Genomic DNA, 17,351 nt, shown 5'->3' with positions numbered 1-17,351 from the left:
CACTACCAAATCTTCAGGAAAAGTCAGAGAATGGGGGCGGGGAGGCCAGCCCTAATTCCTTACTCCTCACCTCAAGGTTCTGAAGTCACCCCCACCCCTTCCTCCCTTCCATGTTTCCTGTCACCCTGCCTCCTGTATCACTGCTGCCATAAGCAAGATTCTAAAACTATGGTCCTGGGTGGGTGGGTGGGTGGGTGGGGGTGTTTAGAAATTTCTAGATTTAGATGGGTTATATTACTGTAGAGCCACTGGCATATATGCAGAGTCTTCAAAACTTCATTAAAATACTTGTTATGAAAAAAATGCATGTTTTTCAAATATTTCTTGTACCCAAATAAATGCATCCTTCCACACACTTTTTGAAGGACTACTAAAACTAGTCCAAACCCCTTCATGTTGTCATTGAGGCGATGGATCCTGTCCATGGTCAGCATGGATGAGGAGCAGAGGGAGGGCAAGAACCCCAGGTCCCAAGGGCCAGGGGGAGCTACATCCCCTGTGCTATCCTCATAGCCCTGAGACAGGAACTGCCCCGGAAGACTCAGTGGAAAGGGCTGCTGGTCATGCAGAGAGCAGCAGGGTCCCTCAGTGCTGGGTACCAGAACCTAACTTACGTCCTCAACTAACAACTGGCAGAGCTGAGTCCACAGCTGCAGATGCGCTGGTCCTCCAGCAAGTGAGGCGACCCGCGTGCAGGCTGAGCTAACATCGGAATCTGGAAAGCAGATTGGGGCCCACGAGAAGTGTCTCTTGGGATTCTAGAGTGTTATTGTATACTCTTTTTGTCCTGTGCTCAAGTGTCCTTAAGCCCTGCCCCTACCCCTCTTAGGGTGCTCTTGGCAAGCTTTCTCCCTTGTGCTCTCCGTGCTCAGATCCCCCCAGTGAGTGGGGAGGCCGGGGGAAGGGAGAAGGCATGTTATCCTTGGAACCAACCACTTGGTTTTCTTACTTTTGCAGGTAGGAATCTTGTTACTCCAAGTCCCATCCTTCAGACACTCGATCTGGAAGGTGTCCATCTCCACATCGTCCTAGAAAGAAGCAGAAAGAAAGGAGTGGGGGAAAGGAGGTTGGGGGAGGGGGCTGGTCAGTGGTCATTTATCAGCCAAGCACACTGAAACTTTCAAACTTGACTTCCCACCCCTGGGCCTCCAAGGGCAAGCCTGAAGGTCAGGGAAACAGGATGCCGGATGCATCTTCCCCACTCGTACAGAGGCCAAAAAAGGCGTTTGGGCAACTGACTCCTAAGGGAAGACTGCAACCTTGACTCCTTCTCTGGAGTTGAAACCGACTGCTGGGCCTCGCCCCCAGAGCTTCTGACTCAGTGGGTCTGGCTTGCCCAAGACCTGGCATTTGTAGAGAGTTCCAGGTGCTGCTGCTGCTGCTGTCCAGGGAGCCCTCTGAGAACCATTCTAGAGGGTAGCGGTCCTCTAGTTTGGCTACACATAGCACTCCGCTGGAGAGCATCAAAGAAAAGCCTGTCCCTGTCCCCAGCCCCAAAAATTCTGCTTTAATTGACCTAGGTGAGATGATATTTTACGCTCATCAAGTGATTCCTGGGGAACCATTATGTCAGAGCACCGGAATCTAGGAGCGCCATCTGCTGGATTTCCCTTTCCAGGGGTCACCCCCTAAGGCTGCTGACCTTACAAGGCTGGATGACCCCTATTTCATGAAATTCAAGCAAGCTCATGTTCTCATAACATTTTTTTTTTACCACTTCTGGAAGCAACAGACAGTCTGGGATGCATGCTTTGGAATTTGTGGAGCATTCGGGAGGAAATCCTGTGCTGGGACTTGTGATAAGCTCTGGCCCGTCTGCCCTCGGGGCGGGGGGACAGGTTTCTCTGGCTTGGCCGCTCCCCTCCCCAAACAGGGCCCTGCACCTTCAGCACTTTGTAGCCCGTGTCACAGCTGACGAGCACTTGGTCTTTGAAGAAATACTTGGCCTGCAAAGGCTCGATTTTCCCCTGGTCGGGAGGCTGCAGCTCTGAGCATTCGTTTCCTGGTGGGCAGCAAATGAAAGGACAGCAGATGAGAAACTAGACAGTCTGGCTGCAAAGGAGCAGCCCCCCGGACCCGAGTCCTGATGGAACCGTGATTTTCTTGTCAATGACATCCACCTTTTTGTTACTCGAGCTACTGTAGACTCTTGGGCCAAATGGTTCTACTGCTTTGGGGCCAGGACTGGCTGTCTTGAGAAAGAGAGGAGCAAGAGCTGTGGCTTTGCCATCTAGGTGCCCAGGAGTAGGCAAACATTCAAAGGAGAATGAAACATTCTGGGCTTCCAGGCCACACCCAATTCCAGTCCCTGACTTACAGGAGGCTGGAGCTAGAACAGGCTCCAGGACTCAGGAGTCAGCACGAGCCGAGTGGGAGTCAGGGAAGAGGAGAATCTCCCCCACATGATGCTGAAGCGCAGCAGGTCCTGAGAATTACCAGTCTGGTCCCAAACCCACATCATGGCTGCCCTGGTCCGCATTTTATAGATGGGGAAAGCACGATCCTTGGTCCCAACCTCCACAGCCAGTGAGTCCCTGAGGTGCACTCTCTCCTTTGGACAACAGCCCTGTGAGTGTGGAGCACAGCCACTCAGTGTGCAGTGTGTGTGTGTGCTCACGGGGGCAGCGGTTACCTGCAGTTCTGTATGGGAGCCTCCAGCCCCAGTTTGTGCAGTGTGTGTGTGTGTGTGCGTGTATGTGTGTGTGTAGGAGACGAGGTTACCTGCAGCTCTGTATGGGAGCCTCCAGCCCTGGTTTGTACAGCGTGTGTGTGTGTGTGTGTTTGGGGGCAGGGTTACCTGCAGCTCTGTACGGGAGCCTCCATCCCTGGTTTGTACAGTGTGTGTGTGTGTGTGTGTGTTTGGGGGCAGGGTTACCTGCAGCTCTGTACAGGAGCCTCTAACCCCAGTTTGTACAGCATGTGTGTGTGTGTGTATGTGTGTTTGGGGGCGGGGTTACCTGCAGCTCTGTATGGGAGCCTCTAACCCCAGTTTGTACAGCGTGTGTGTGTGTGTGTGTGTGTGTGTTTGGGGGTGGGGTTACCTGCAGCTCTGTATGGGAGCCTCCAGCCCTGGTTTGTACAGCGTGTGTGTGTGTGTGTGTGTGTTTGGAGGTGGGGTTACCTGCAGCTCTGTATGAGAGCCTCCAGCCCCGGTTCTCTCCCGAGTTATCGCTGCGGAACAGGATCTGGACACTGTGGCTCTGGGTACTGATGGCTTCTGGGGCTTTCTCTCCACAGTAGGGTCCCCAGACATTTTCACCCACTTTAATCTGAGAGAAGCGAGATAGAGAAGAGTCACATCTGAGCAGCTGCAGCGACTGATGTAGGCAACTCCTCTACGCTGCACTCTGGGGTTTTCTGGAAACCTGGAAGTGAATCCATCACATTCACCCACAGTTTTGGTGGATCTTACCATTTGTCAAGTAGTTCCTTCTCCACTCTCTGATATACAGTTTACAATGGCCTTGGAATTGGTGAAGGCAGGTTAATATTCTGCTGCCTAAAAATGAACACATTGTGGCTCAGAGAAGGGCACAGCCCTGCCCAGTGCACAAAATAGTCAAGGTCTCTGTCCTCAACGACTCTGAGGTGGAGTTGAAAGGGAACAACAATAAGTAATAGGAAAGTAACCATAGGCTGTCATAGGGTAACAATAGATAAGCACAGTGATATTCACATATTACAGAAATACATGCCATATGTTTGTATTTTATATACTAAAACCTAATGTAACCTCTTATATAAATCCATTACATATCATCTAATATAAATCATTCTTCATATAGTGGTAATATAGTAACAGATACTAACTTTAAATCGGTGGTCAAGGTTATGAGGAGGTGACATTGGATCTGACATTAGGATGAGGAGAAGCCTCTGGTTTGAAGAAGAGGGAAGTGTGCAGTTTTCATGCAGAGAAAACAACATACACGAAGACCAAGGTCAAAGGTAGGGAAGAGCTTGGCGAGGGCTGAACAGGACAGGAGCCAGTGTGGCTGCATGGAGGGTGTGCTGCGGCAGGCGGCTGGGAGGGGAGGCAAGGTCTGCAGCTTCGCTCGCAGTCCAGTGCCATCCTGATCTAATCTACCTTTCGTAAAGCTCCTGTGGATGCCATGGGGCTACAACAGAGCGGGCAGGGGAAGGGCGGAAGCAGGAAAAGCAGTGGGGAGGCTTTACAGTTGAGCGGCAGAGAGGGTCTGGCGTGTGGACGAAGATGGCAGTGGAGGAGGAGAGGAGACGACACTCTTAATTGATGGAGTCGCCACCTCCCAGTCCTGCATCCCTCCTGTGCCTTTAACCTCTTTTCCGTCCATCTCTGAGGACCAAGCTCCTTAACAATGGTGACTTCTACAATACTGGGTGACGTCTTCACATCTGCACCTTGTCACCCTAGTTATGGAGAGAGGAACAAAAATGAAGTCCCAAGAGGTTAGTTGATTGCCTGCATGAGGCTTCCATGCATAGCCCCTGGGAAACTTGGTGCGGTAGGTAGGGTTCTTTTTTTTTTTGACAGGCAGAGTGGATAGTGAGAGAGAGAGAGACAGAGAGAAAGGTCTTCCTTTATGCCGTTGGTTCACCCTCCAGTGGCCGCTGCAGCCGGCAATTCCTGCTGATCCAAAGCCAGGAGCCAGGTGCTTCTCCTGGTCTCCCATGCGGGTGCAGGGCCCAAGGACTTGGGCCATCCTCCACTGCCTTCCCGGGCCATAGCAGAGAGCTGGCCTGGAAGAGGGGCAACCGGGATAGAATCCGGCACCCCAACCGGGACTAGAACCTGGTGTGCCGGTGCCGCAAGGCGGAGGATTAGCCTGTTAAGCCATGGTGCCGGCCAGGTAGGTAGGGTTCTAAGATGGTCCCCATGACCTTCATGGCTGGTGTTGGTGATTATGAAATGTTCCATGGCAAAAGGGATTTCACAGATGTCATTGATCCTTTGTTGACATAAAGATAGGGAGATTGTCCAGGCAGGCCTCATTCAATGAGGTGAGCCCTGTCAAAGCAGAGTTCTGCAGAGGTTGTGGTAATTTGTAGAATGAGTGGAATTTGATTCAGGTGAGTATCTGTGTTGCTTTGGAGGAGAGGCACAGTGAGGAAGGATGTGAGAGCAGCTCCTAGATGCTGAGGGCCAGCATCCCATAGAGGAGTTCCTATTTGAGTCTTGGAAGCTCTGCTTTCGACCCAGCTTCCTGATAATGTGCTTGGTAAAGCAACAGAGGCTGGCTCAGAGGATGACCCAACCACCTACCCCTGCGACCAACACAGGAGACCTGGATGGAGTTCCAGGCTCCAAGTTTCAGCATGGTCCAGTCCCTGCTGTTATGGCCATTTGAAGAGTGAACCAGTAGATGGAAAATCAATCTCTCCCTCTTTCACTCTCTCTCCCTCTCTATGTAACTCTGTCTTTCAAATAAATAAGTACATCTTTAAAAATAAATAAATGGGTGTTCTAGAAAGACAGATATCACATGTTCTTTCTCATATGTGAAAGCTAAATAGAGTTGATTTCATAGAAATAGAGAGCATACTAGCAGTCACTAGATGCGGGGAAGTGGAAGGGAGTAGAGGGTCAGAAGGAGGTTGGGTAATGGGTACCAAAATGCAGTTAGGTAGAGGGAACAAATCCTAGTGCTCTACAGAACAGCGGAGTGATTGTAGCTTTTAACAATTTATTACATGGTTCATAAAGAGCTAGATGAGAAGAATCTGAAGGTTCCCAACACAAAAGAGGGAGGTGTGTTTGAGTATATGGAGACACCAATCCCCCTGCTTTGATACCACACATTGTGTCCATACATGTGTCAATTGATCATGTGCTCCTCCATAAATACATACAGTTAAAGACTACTTAGAGTGAGAAAGAAAGAAATGGGTATTGTTGTGAGCTGTTGTGCTTGTGGGAAATTGCTCCACAGCAATGGAAACCCCACGCCTTATGCTTCCTGTTGTCCCACCTGCAGCCAAGCTGGCTCTCAGCCTCTGGATCCAAGGAGGAGGTCAGCTAGGCTCCAAACTATGGAGTCTCCTTTCAAGGACTCTACGGTTTCTCCTCCCACTCGTGACAGCTCTCTCCTTGGCAGTTTCATTTTCTGCCTCTCTCCAATCTCATGTTTGGACTATACCTCTTCTCTCCAGCTCTTTGAATGGATTGTGTCTTGCTTTCTCTCTAGAACATTCCACCATTTCCATGGGTTAAACCAGTGCCTATCTGCATACTTGATGGCACCCTTCTCTACCCCCAGCTCAGCACCTCTCCTGAGGTCTGAGCCTGCTTGGCTGTTCAGCTCCATTTGAATGCTTCAGTTGATCATTCTCCAAGTATTTCTGATTTTACTTCCTACGTCTCTCAAAAGCACCTCCCTCCACAATCTCAGCCATGGCTCGAATGCAGGCTGCCTTTGCATCTCTCCTCTATGGTTAGAGTAACCACAAACTGAGAGGCAATTTGCCTGTGACATCCTTCCCTCTTTGTTTGCCTTTCACAGAGTTCCTTCCCCCTGGCAGGGCCAGCTGCATAATTTGTGGGGTCCAGTACAAAATGAAAATACGAGTTCCTCGTTCAAACTCAAAGCTCAAGATGGCAATGGCAGGTGACATTAGGCCAAGCATAAAACTTTGTGTGACTATACAGGTTGCATGCCATGAAGCTACGCCTGCTTCCAAGGGACCTTTCTAAGATGCATATTGGACTTCGTGACTCTTCCTCAAACCACCTGGGCAGCCAGGGCACTGGTTTTGCATTGGGGAAGATCTCTCAGCTGGACCTGAGTAAGCTAGCAGATGCTATTTCACATAATGACTTTTGGGGAAGCTGGCAGCTCAGCTGCATTGTGACAGAAGGTGAAGAGTCCAGAGTATCAACTTTCCCATGTTCACTAAGAGTCTCCATCATCCCCAGGATAAGCGTCCATCTCAGGCTCACCTTGATGTAGTCATAGGGGCAGGGCACCTCGGGGTGGTCCTCAATGTCAAAAATGTCTTCAAACTGCAGGCTGATCATGAAACCCTCCTCTAGCTCGATGGTGTAGAAGCATTCAGAGCTCTTGGGATAAGGGTTGGGATAATCGGGGCTGGTGATCACGCCGGTCCTCTGGGTAAACAGGTTGTCACTGCACTCCACTGTGGGAAACACAGCAGAGAAAGTGGTACCCCGAAGCCATGGCCACAGTGGCCCTTTGCCCCTCTATTGCTATGACTTTCCCAGTGGTGGGAAGGTAAGGGATCAGAAGCCCCATTTTACAGGGGACACTGAAGCTCATTGAGAGGAATTGATTTACTCAAGATCACAGCTAGCTATTTGCAGCACTTTCAAGGTCAAACCTAGACTTTCCAATTTTGTATTCAGATCTATTTACCCTGTGGGATAATTCTTCTTGTCAGATTCTCTGGTATTGGTGGGGAGTACATAGAGGGGCGGGGATGGGAGAGTTTGAGAGGGGTATTAAGGAGTGTCTGCACATCTTTGGCCCTACTTGGCCCTCTACCTAGAACTTCCTCTAGGTCTCTGTTCAAAACCTTCCTGGATCCTCATCCAATATGATCACACTTTGGAAAGTTTGTGGAACATGGAGTTAAAAGATACATTTATTTAGGTGCGAAAGTCTGAAATCCATGCATCAATTCTTATAACAAGCATTTGCATGAACTTTCTGAAGACCTCATATGCATAGATTTAAAAGCATTTTGGCACCAAAGCAAAGTTATCTTTCATAAGTTCCCCGTGACCTTTTGGCTACCCTCATCCAGGCTCTTCACACACCCCGCACCTCTTCGCCCCGCCCACTCTGTTGTCTTCACGGTGTTGTACCCCTGCTGACGTTATGTCCTTATACAGTCATTGCGTTTCTTGTCTCACTGGACTGCGAGTTCCATAAGCTCAGGGACTCTGCCTTGTTCTTACTGCCTTACTTAGCTCAACACCCAGCATGCTGGGATCTGGCCATAACTTAGCCCTGCTGAGGCCCCTTTAGAGCCACTGCGTGTTTGCCCTTGGACTGACCTAAGAGGTGGGACATCAATGCTTTCCAAGTCCTTGTTCCGCCTGCTCATTTGCAAATGAGAAACTCTAGGACAGAAATGTAGGTGGGCTGCTGAACAAGGTTTAGACTGAGGTCTCGCGAAGCCCCATCTGTTTCTGTTTTCTACCCCATGCATTCTCAGGGATGTGCTGTCCTAAAGGAGGAGGAGGTCTTACTTTCCTTACACCTGAGACACAGACAGACATACTGTATATACACAAATATATAACATATCTATGGTATAAGAAAAAGGCTCCTAGGAGCAGGGCTGGAAGTGACATAAAAAAAAAAAAAAGGTTGAAAATCTTGCTCTACCCTGTGCATTTTTAGCCCTTGCTACACTCAGCACATAGTGGATACTCAATAAATATTAAATGGAAACAATAAAAATATACCCTCAGGGTGGGCATTGTGGTGCAGAGAGTTAAATTGCTGTTTGGAATGCCCACATCCCATATCTGAGTGCTAGTTCAAGTTCTTCTTTTTTTATAAAAAAAGTATTTGTATGAAAGGCAGAGTGACAAAGAGGGAGAGAGGCAGAGAGGAAGGGAGGCAGAGAGGAAGGGAAGGAGGGAGGGAGAGAGAGAGACACACACACACACACAGATACAGAGAGATATCGAGGTCTTGCCTCTGCTGGTTCACTCCTCAAATGTCTGCAATGGCCAGGTCTGGGTCAGGCCGAAGCATAAAGCCTGGAACTCCATCTGGATCTTTCATGTGAATGGGAAGTCCTAAGCACTTGGGTCATCTATGGCTTCCCCAGGTGCATTATCAGGGAGCTGGATCAGAAGTGGAGCATCCAGGATTCAAACTGGTATTCATATGAGATGCCGGTAGTGCAGGTAGTAACTTAACCTGCTGTGTCACAACACTGGTTCCTGGCTTTTGATACAGCTTCCTGTTAATGCACCTGGGAGGCAGCAAATGATGGCCTAAGTATTTGGCTTCCTACCACCCATGTGGGAGACCTGGATTGAGTTTCTGGTTCCTGATTTTGGCCTGGCCCAGCCCTGGCTGTTGCAAGCATTTGGAGAAGGAAATAGCAGATAGAAGATCTCTCTCTGTCTCTGTCTCTGTCTCTGTCTCTCTCTCTCTCTTTCTCTCTCCCTCTCCCTCCCTCTTTCTCTCTCTCCCTCTCCCTCTCCCTGTCACTTTGCCTTTCAAATAAATAACTCTTGCTTGTTTGCTTTTTTTTTTTTTTAAAGAAAATGTAGTGCTTTTGGAGCCAACCTGGGAGTGGGTAGTTTTGTTTTCTGCCATGTTGTACCGATGGGTCCTGCAGGGTTGGCTCAGAAGCAAGCGGCCATTTTTGAAGGAGGAAGGCGAGGACTCTGCTCTCCAGCCCTGTGTTCCTCCCTCAGCTTTGCAAGTGGGAGCCCAGAGCGGATGCTTCCTCCAGATCTCGCTCACACTGGCAGCTCCTCAGACACGCCCCCAGCATGCCCTGCTGCACCTTCCTCTGCCATTCCTGACAAAGGTCACCATCTCCACCAAGCTTCAGCTCATGTCTCCAGGCTGACTTAAGCCTGAGTGTGCTGTGTCCACGTTTCTATCACGTAAGTGTGGCGGATGGAGCCTCTGCAGCCTCCCACCATTTGCATAGGTGGCCTGTGACCACAGGAGCCCGGGATCTCCTCTGGGGAGTGGCTCAAGCCCTCCCTCCCTCCTTCCCTGCCCACCCTGCAGATTGCCGCACAGGAGGTTTGTTGATGAGAGAGGAACACAGAGGGAAGGAAAGGGCCCTTTCTTATTGGCTCTGCCTTTCCCTCTCTCCTCTCTATCTTTTGGACTGAGGTTCTCCCTGGTGCTGAAGAACGTATGGGCCACGGAAAAGAAGAGAGAACTGCTAGAGAGGCATAGTCAATGGCCCAGAGGGGAAGGACGGGGACCCCAGGTTTTCCCCTAACTCAGCCAGGCCAGGCACCCATGGCAGCAGAGGAGACAGGGACCTCTGCCCAGGGACAAGCACCTGGGCTTCTAGTCTGGGTGGGTGGGCATTTCAGCATCTCCCACCATGCGGTGTCTCAAGTGCATTTTGGACTTTGTTTTAAGCTCTCCCTACCACAATCAGTCTTTCTTCTGAGCCTCCTCCAGTCTTCCTGGAAGATGTGGCCTGGAACGTTCATGGAGAGAAGCCCCCCAGGCCCTACCTCGGCAGGTTCTGTTGTCTGTGTGGAGGATGTAGCCGAAGCGGCAGGAGCAGTAGTAGCCGCCAATGTAGTTGTGGCAGTAGTGGTCACAGGACAGCTCCTCGTCCTCCCTCTCCTTGCATTCGTCCACATCTGCAGAGTGGGTACAGCCTCTCAGTCAATCAATGCATGAGTGATAAGGAAGACAACAGCCCACACTTACAGAGCACTTAGCATGGGTCACTCACTGTGTTGGCAGGGGGGTGGTTCATGAATTCTCTCATTTAATCTCTGCATTAAAACCACATACAGCCACCACCTTCATTTTACAAATGAGAAAACTTGAAGTCAGAGAGGTTAGGCAACTTATTCCAGACTAGAGAGCCAGGCTGCAACCCACACCACCGGACTTCAGCTGGGACCATTGTCCTATTAGAGTTGTGATAATAGCTGTATGCCAGCCAACAATTATAGCAAGCAGAACTGCTGTGGCCCACACTCTATAGGTGATGAAGCTGAGACAGGGAGTCATTAAAGAACCCAAGGCCAGGTAGACAGTATGGCAGACCCAGGATTCAAGTCCAGAAGAGTTGACTTCAACACACACTCTACTCTGCACTGCCTCCTCCTAAGCCTATCATGTGATCAAACCCTATCCTGAGCATTTGAACATAGTTATCCTAAAGAGATGTATGAAAGCCATGAGCACATGAAAGGGTGCTCACCATCCCTAGTCATCAGTGGAATATAGCTTAAACTATAATGCAGTACCACTACATACCCACCTCAGTGCATAAAGGCTTTTAAATTGACAAGTTATGTTGGTGAAGAGGTGGCACAGTCAGAGTCCTCATACATTGGTGGACATAATAGGATAATTGCCTTAGAAAAGGTCTGGCAATTTCTTATTAAGCCAAACATATATCTACCCTATGAAACAGCAATTCCCAGTTGATCCAATAGAAGTAAAAGCACATATTCATAAAAAGACTAGTGCAAAAAGGCTCTTAGCACCTTTATTACTGAGAGACAAAAAGTGAGTAGAGCCCAGGTGTCAACCACCAGACTGTCTGTGGTAGAGTCACACAATGGAATAGTACCCTGCCAGGAAAAGGAGCAAATGACTGATGCATGCAAGAGCATGAATGGATCTCACAGGCGTTTTGCTAAGTAGGAGAATCCTCACGCTCAAAATGAGGTTTTTCTTTGTGTTCATTTATATAAAGTTTTAGAAGAGGAAAAAACCTGAAGAGTATGGCTGAAAATGATCAGACAATTGCGTTCTTGAAGGGAGATGAGGGCAGCGATTGACTGGACATGAGCTTGAAGGAATTCTCTGGGCTGATGGTAAAGTCCGATGTTTTGTTAAACACAACTTTTTCAAAATCAACAAATGTGCACTAAGATTTGTGCATGTCGCTGCATGTAAACTTCACACAGAAAGAGCCACCTGAACGCTAGCAAAATGATCGGCATGTTCAAGTATTTAGGAAGAAGTGTACGGATGTTTGCTGTCTACTTTGAAATGCATCAACAAGGTGAGCTGATGGATGGACAGAGGACGTCTAGACAGACAGGTATGTGATGGAACGAGGGAAGTGAGATGACAAAGGTGGGTGTATGTGGTGAGAATGCAGATTGGCCTGAAGGGCGAGGGCCCAGGCAGTGGCTGTCTTTATAGAGAAAAGGAAGCCAGCAGGATGAGCCGCTCAGTTCTCCAACTTACCCACAGCCATGTAGTGGGCGTCAAAGCCCGTGAATCGTTCCTCATTGGAGAAATCTGACCGGAAAGTGATGGACATGAAGGAGCCAGGGGAAAGGACCACTTCCTGGCCAGGGGTCTGCTCTGTGTCTGTGGTCTCTCTGCCACAAAATGTTGCCAGCACCTGATCTTCAGTTTCTACCTTTGAGGTTAAAGAGAAAGGGAACAAGATGAGCAGCTTCCCATTTGGCTTCTTTTCGGATCTCCAGGAAGAAAGAGAAAGGGGCTGTCCATGAGTAACCGGGCAGCCTGGGAAACCCAAAGGAAATAGGGGTTGAGGATTCTGGGATCTAAGGAAGGACACACTGCAGGTTAAGTCAACATGGCCATCGGATCAATTTCATTCATTTCACTGAATTCCCCCAGAAGTCGTTTGCCATTCAGCATCTCTGTTGACAACCCATGGGGCTTTATTTACTGAAAATAACTCAATGTTATAATTCAAAATGTGTTTGGTAATCGCACAGATGAGTCTATATCCAACAGGAACTTACCATATTTCCAAAGAAGGGAAACTTTCCACACCACATAGATTACTCACGGAGGATCCTGTGTGCCTACCACTGAGCAAATCATGAGATGGAAGCGATGAGAGATGAGGAAGACAGGGTGCTGTGCACAGGCTCAGGAGAGCTGCAACAGAGAGAGCTATTGTGCAGTGTGGTCCATGCTCCAACAGCAGCATGAACACTGAGTACGCCCTGGGAAGGAGGTAGAAGTTCCCCATCAGAATGTGAGGTTTAGGTGAGCAGGGCGTTGTTGTCTTTGTAGACGTGCATCCAATGCATGGCATGTGACCTAGCACATAGTATTTATCCAACAAATTCTTGTTCACAAGAGCTAAAAATGTGAGACCATTCTGAGAACATTAAGGGGAGTCTGTGAGGATTATAGGAGATGTACTTGGATGGACAAATGGAAAGTAGATTATGAATGACCTTGTATGCCACTATGTGAGTAAGTGGAGGACATTGGAAACATTTGGACAGGAAAGTCATGTAAACAGAATTACATTTGCTAGGCACTCTTGAAAGCACAGAGACTATTTATTAAAATCATCCAGAAACTGTGTGTATGTGTGTGTGTGTGTGTGTGTTAAAACCTACATGAAGAAAATTACCCAGTTGCTGAAAGAATTTCTTACTTTGGAAGATCCAGCGACTCTGCCAATTCAGAGACCAAAGCAGAAATCCATAACCGGTCTTCTAAGCTGATTTTATCTGAGTGCTTTGGGAAGCAAAGCCAGGCAGCTGGTTGGTATGTTTGTCGGACTAGGACTATCTGACCTACCCAGCACCCTATTATCTTATACCTAACCTGATTCTTCTAGGCGTGAACTCGTGTTTGCATCCTCTAGGCCGACATGGCGGTCAAGATGCGTGAGAACAGCTGTCCCAAGAATGACTTCTGATGCTTTTCAGAGTTGTTAAAGGAAAGTTCTCAAAGTCTGCCTATCTCTAGTAGCTTCTAGTGAGTTCATTGTTTTGTTCATTAACTTCATATGGCAGAACTATCTTGACATTTGCCACTTCTGTTTGGAAACTAATGGTTTATTTATTTAAAATAAGAGGGAGTTTTAAAAGAAAACAATTTTCCCTGGCAACAAACACAAGGACAATTAATCACTAACTTTGGGAATTGAAGTGTAAACAGAAGATGAGATCATGGCTTTGCTATCTGTTCCTCTCCTCTGCAGATACTGGTGAACCTCACACCAGCCTTCTACTGTTGAATGTGCCTTTCTTCACACAGCTGAAACGTCGCTTCTTGAACATCTCCGTTGCAGTGTTATTTTGGTTTAGGCAGTTTTCCAGATAGCTGAAGGTTTACATAACTATAATTAAAAAAAATCTTCCAGGTGTAATTTGTTTAAGCGCTTTATTCAAATCTCTACTTCCTTAAGTGAAACACACCAACCCCTTCCTGGTGATCCAGGGGCACTGCTGTGGATGTTGATGGTCACACCACCGCATTCAAGTGAGACCCCTGGCGTTCTGGAGTGCACAGCATGGCTTGCCTGCCTGGAACGCTGCCAGACCAGATGCTTTTGTAACTCTTCGGTCTTCTCTCTGGTACTCTCTTTCCTGCCCACCCCCCCTTAAATCAGTTTATTAGCTGTACTTTTCTGTTTGTGTATGTTTAATATGTTGTGAATTAGAAACCAGTTAAACTGCTCTTGGTGGAACTAGGTAATAAGAAGACTAAATAGGTTTGCAGTGAGGGCCTGGAAAGGGAATCTCCTTGAATAAGTGCATGAGCTGGAGGGCCCTATCTTGGTGATCTCTGCTTCGGAGCAATGTGAAGTGTAGGAGCCCAATAGGGGGAGGTCCCAGGTCCTATTCCATTCCTCCTCTACCTCTTAGTTAGCCCCCCTGTAAAACAGAAATTGAAACCAGCTGAGTCCTAGGTTCCTTGTTAAGTAATACACTAGTGTTCTAACAAGTCATCATAGCAATTGTTTAAAAAAACCAAGTCGAGGCCGGCGCTGTGGCTTAACAGGCTAATCCTCTGCCTTGCAGCACCGGCACACCGGGTTCTAGTCCCGGCTGGGGCACCGGATTCTATCCTGGTTGCCCCTCTTCCAGGCCAGCTCTCTGCTATGGCCCGGGAAGGCAGTGGAGGATGGCCCAAGTGCTTGGGCCCTGCACCCGCATGGGAGACCGGGAGAAGTGCCTGGCTCTTGGCTTTGGATCAGCAGGAATTGCCGGCCGCAGCGGCCATTGGAGGGTGAACCAACGGCAAAGGAAGACCTTTCTCTCTGTCTCTCACTATCCACTCTGTCTGTCAAAAAAAACAACAACAACAACAAAAACAACACCGAGTGGAAGGTAGCAGTAGTTTCCATCACAGATTGCTACCTGCTAATAAACTTGAACTTGTTTGTGGCTTATTCCATGTTGTCAAAAATCAATTGCCAGAATAGTTTGCCTTACATGTTAAGAGTTCCAGCAATATTCTTCATGAAACTTGCCACCCCCAACCCTCCCTCTTGAGTTCTGTATTGGCTGAAGTAAGATACTTTCAAGTGAAACCAACCAAAGGGCATTTGGATTCAGGAAAGACATTCTGATAGCCTGTGATAAAAATCCTCCTTGGATAATTTATGGGTTTAAGGACCTTTTCTTGATGACAGATAAACAGTCACCAACAGCAGCGCCTCAGTATTTCAGAGAATAGGGAAGCATGCCCCAGCTGAGACCCAGGGGAAAATCTGAGTCATGTATACACTTTTAGGAGCAAAGAAGTCCAGTAGCAGAGAGCCCTGGGAATTCAGCCCCAGAATAGAGTCTTGGAATATCAGAGCTTGGAGGGACCCCAAGAGCTCTTTCTATCTCCCTCCTTCAAGAGGAAATTGAGATCCAGAGAAGGGAGTGACTTGCCCAAGGGTAGAGAGATAACATAAGCATTTTCTGATATCAATTTTACTTTTGGAACTACTCTGAGGCTGGGGAAAGGAATCAGCAAACGAGAGAGTACATGCCAGAAGACACAGACACTTGGCTAAACAATGTTCCTGGCTCAAGGGCCTCTTGAAACCTTATCTAGGGTGCATGGATTGTCTCTCAGAGAGGATGTGGCCCAGTGACAGCTCTAGCCATAACCTAAACAGAGGGCTGACTGGCCCTGCTTAACATTTGCCTCCTCTGCTGTAGATTATAAAGTTCTACAAAGACCATTCACCTCGGAGTGTAGGCAAGGAGTGAGCCCTGACTTCTGTTGGCACTGACCCATCTTTGGGGTCATCATATCAACCTGATAGAGGAAATTTATCAGGTGAAGGCACAAAATTTATAATGAAGACCCATGTGGCTAAGGATTGTAGACTCTTTATTTTTCCATTTCTTATTGTGGGCAACAATGTCGTTACAGACTATTGTTATTTAGGGCACCAACATGTGGTTGCATGTATTCAATTCATTTTCTTTTAACTCAATTCAACAAATATTTATGTACCAAGTTCTGTCTGGACTATGGTGTGGAGGATGCCAAAAGTTACTTATTTGTTGCATGAGCTTAATAAGCAAGTTCCCTGCCTCTGGGTATGTGACATTTAGTAAAAGAATAAGATAAGTATGTGTATGTGTTGGGCATTGTCATAGTATAGTAATGCAATGAGAGATGGACATCCCCAGGGATTGAAAGGGGAAAAAATTGCATCCAGCTGAGGAAAAACAGAAACATCTAGGAAGAGGAGAATGGTTTTTGAGCTGAGAACTGAAAGGTGAGTAGGATTTAAGCAGCTAGAAACAGTGGGTGGAGGGAGGGGGAACAGTAGTGAGAGCATCTAGGCAGAGGGCCTAGGGAAGGCCTGGGGTATTCAGAGTCTTAACCCTGTTTCAACCCCAGACCCCCAACCAGCCACCTAGGGTAGGAAAGGGGCTGTGTTATAGACACAGAACTGGGAAAGCAGATCTAATGAGGAGAGGCCAGAGTCTTCATTTTCCTTGCGTTACTGCTGAGCTCCATGTCCAGCACAAATCTAGGCAAAAATAAGACAGGGCTACAAGAAATTGGCCAAATTTTTGTTGGAGGACAGCACAGACTGCTGTCCACAGGTCTGCAGAATTGTCATGGCATCAGTTTACCAAAAGATTTGGCAGATACCCATTGGCTTCTTAAAACAATGTATGGAGAAAGTAGTCGTAGAGTGATTGCTCTCATTCTACAGAGAAGGGCACTGAAGCCCAGATCATTTCAACGAACTGGGCCAGGTGAGTGGTGAATCCTCTAGTGGAGAATGAATCTAGGGAGTGGTGAACTCAGGTCCACTATTGCAACATCCGGATTCCCTAATTAGTGCTCAAGACATTGGGCAAACAAGGGTGCCCTACAATCTGAAGGCCTCAGTGTTCCCAAGCTATACCCTGGAATCTTTCTGAAATCTATGCTATACCCTTAAAGAGCATTTCAGATTTAATATAGGCAGACAATCATGGAGTGTGATCATCAGTTTTATTGTCAGTTAGTAAACCTATTCCCTGGAATCTTCCCAGTATAGTTCCAGGTTAGAGTTGGCCAAGAAACACAGAAGGCAATGGTGAGCACCCTTGAAGGTTGTTTTGTGATAAGATACAAAAATGGACTGATGTAGAAGTACTTGATAGGTTCTGATTTGTCCTCATACTTCTCTACTCTGCACCCAGATTTCTTTCCCACTGGTGGCTCTGATGAAGAGCAGTGGTCCATGTCGACACCCAGATGCTTGCACGTGGACCCTCCGAGGTGGTAGCTGCTTGGAGCCAACAGCTTCTTAGAGACCTCTTCCCTGTCCTACTTGGCAGGGAAGTCCATCCTAATATGAACTTACCCTATTGAATTCCCATGCATACACCAACATTTCCAGGGCTCTAAGAAATGCTGGTGACCCCCTTTGTGGCCTTCTAACTCCTCAGCCCCAACTCTTATTCACTCAGCTCCTACCAACGCCCAGACACGCTCGTCATC

The 17,351-nt window shown here is 47.9% G+C and overlaps 1 protein-coding gene across 3 annotated transcripts in view; it reads right to left on the bottom strand.

Annotated features, from left to right (window-relative positions):
- MASP1 (MBL associated serine protease 1) overlaps positions 1-17,351 on the bottom strand; it is a 72,018-nt gene that overhangs the window by 30,540 nt on the left and 24,127 nt on the right. For all 3 annotated transcript variants that reach the window (XM_062210263.1, XM_062210282.1, XM_062210275.1), the window contains 6 exons: positions 11,871-12,048; positions 10,166-10,297; positions 6,917-7,113; positions 3,122-3,269; positions 1,884-2,002; positions 950-1,028 (listed from right to left, as the gene is read on the bottom strand). In XM_062210263.1, coding sequence (XP_062066247.1) covers positions 950-1,028; positions 1,884-2,002; positions 3,122-3,269; positions 6,917-7,113; positions 10,166-10,297; positions 11,871-12,048 — 853 coding nt within the window. The remainder of the gene's footprint in view (positions 1-949; positions 1,029-1,883; positions 2,003-3,121; positions 3,270-6,916; positions 7,114-10,165; positions 10,298-11,870; positions 12,049-17,351) is intronic.

This window comes from Lepus europaeus, chromosome 2 (genome assembly GCF_033115175.1).
Source record: "Lepus europaeus isolate LE1 chromosome 2, mLepTim1.pri, whole genome shotgun sequence".
NCBI lineage: Eukaryota > Metazoa > Chordata > Mammalia > Lagomorpha > Leporidae > Lepus > Lepus europaeus.
This window is presented reverse-complemented; position numbering and strand designations above follow the sequence as displayed.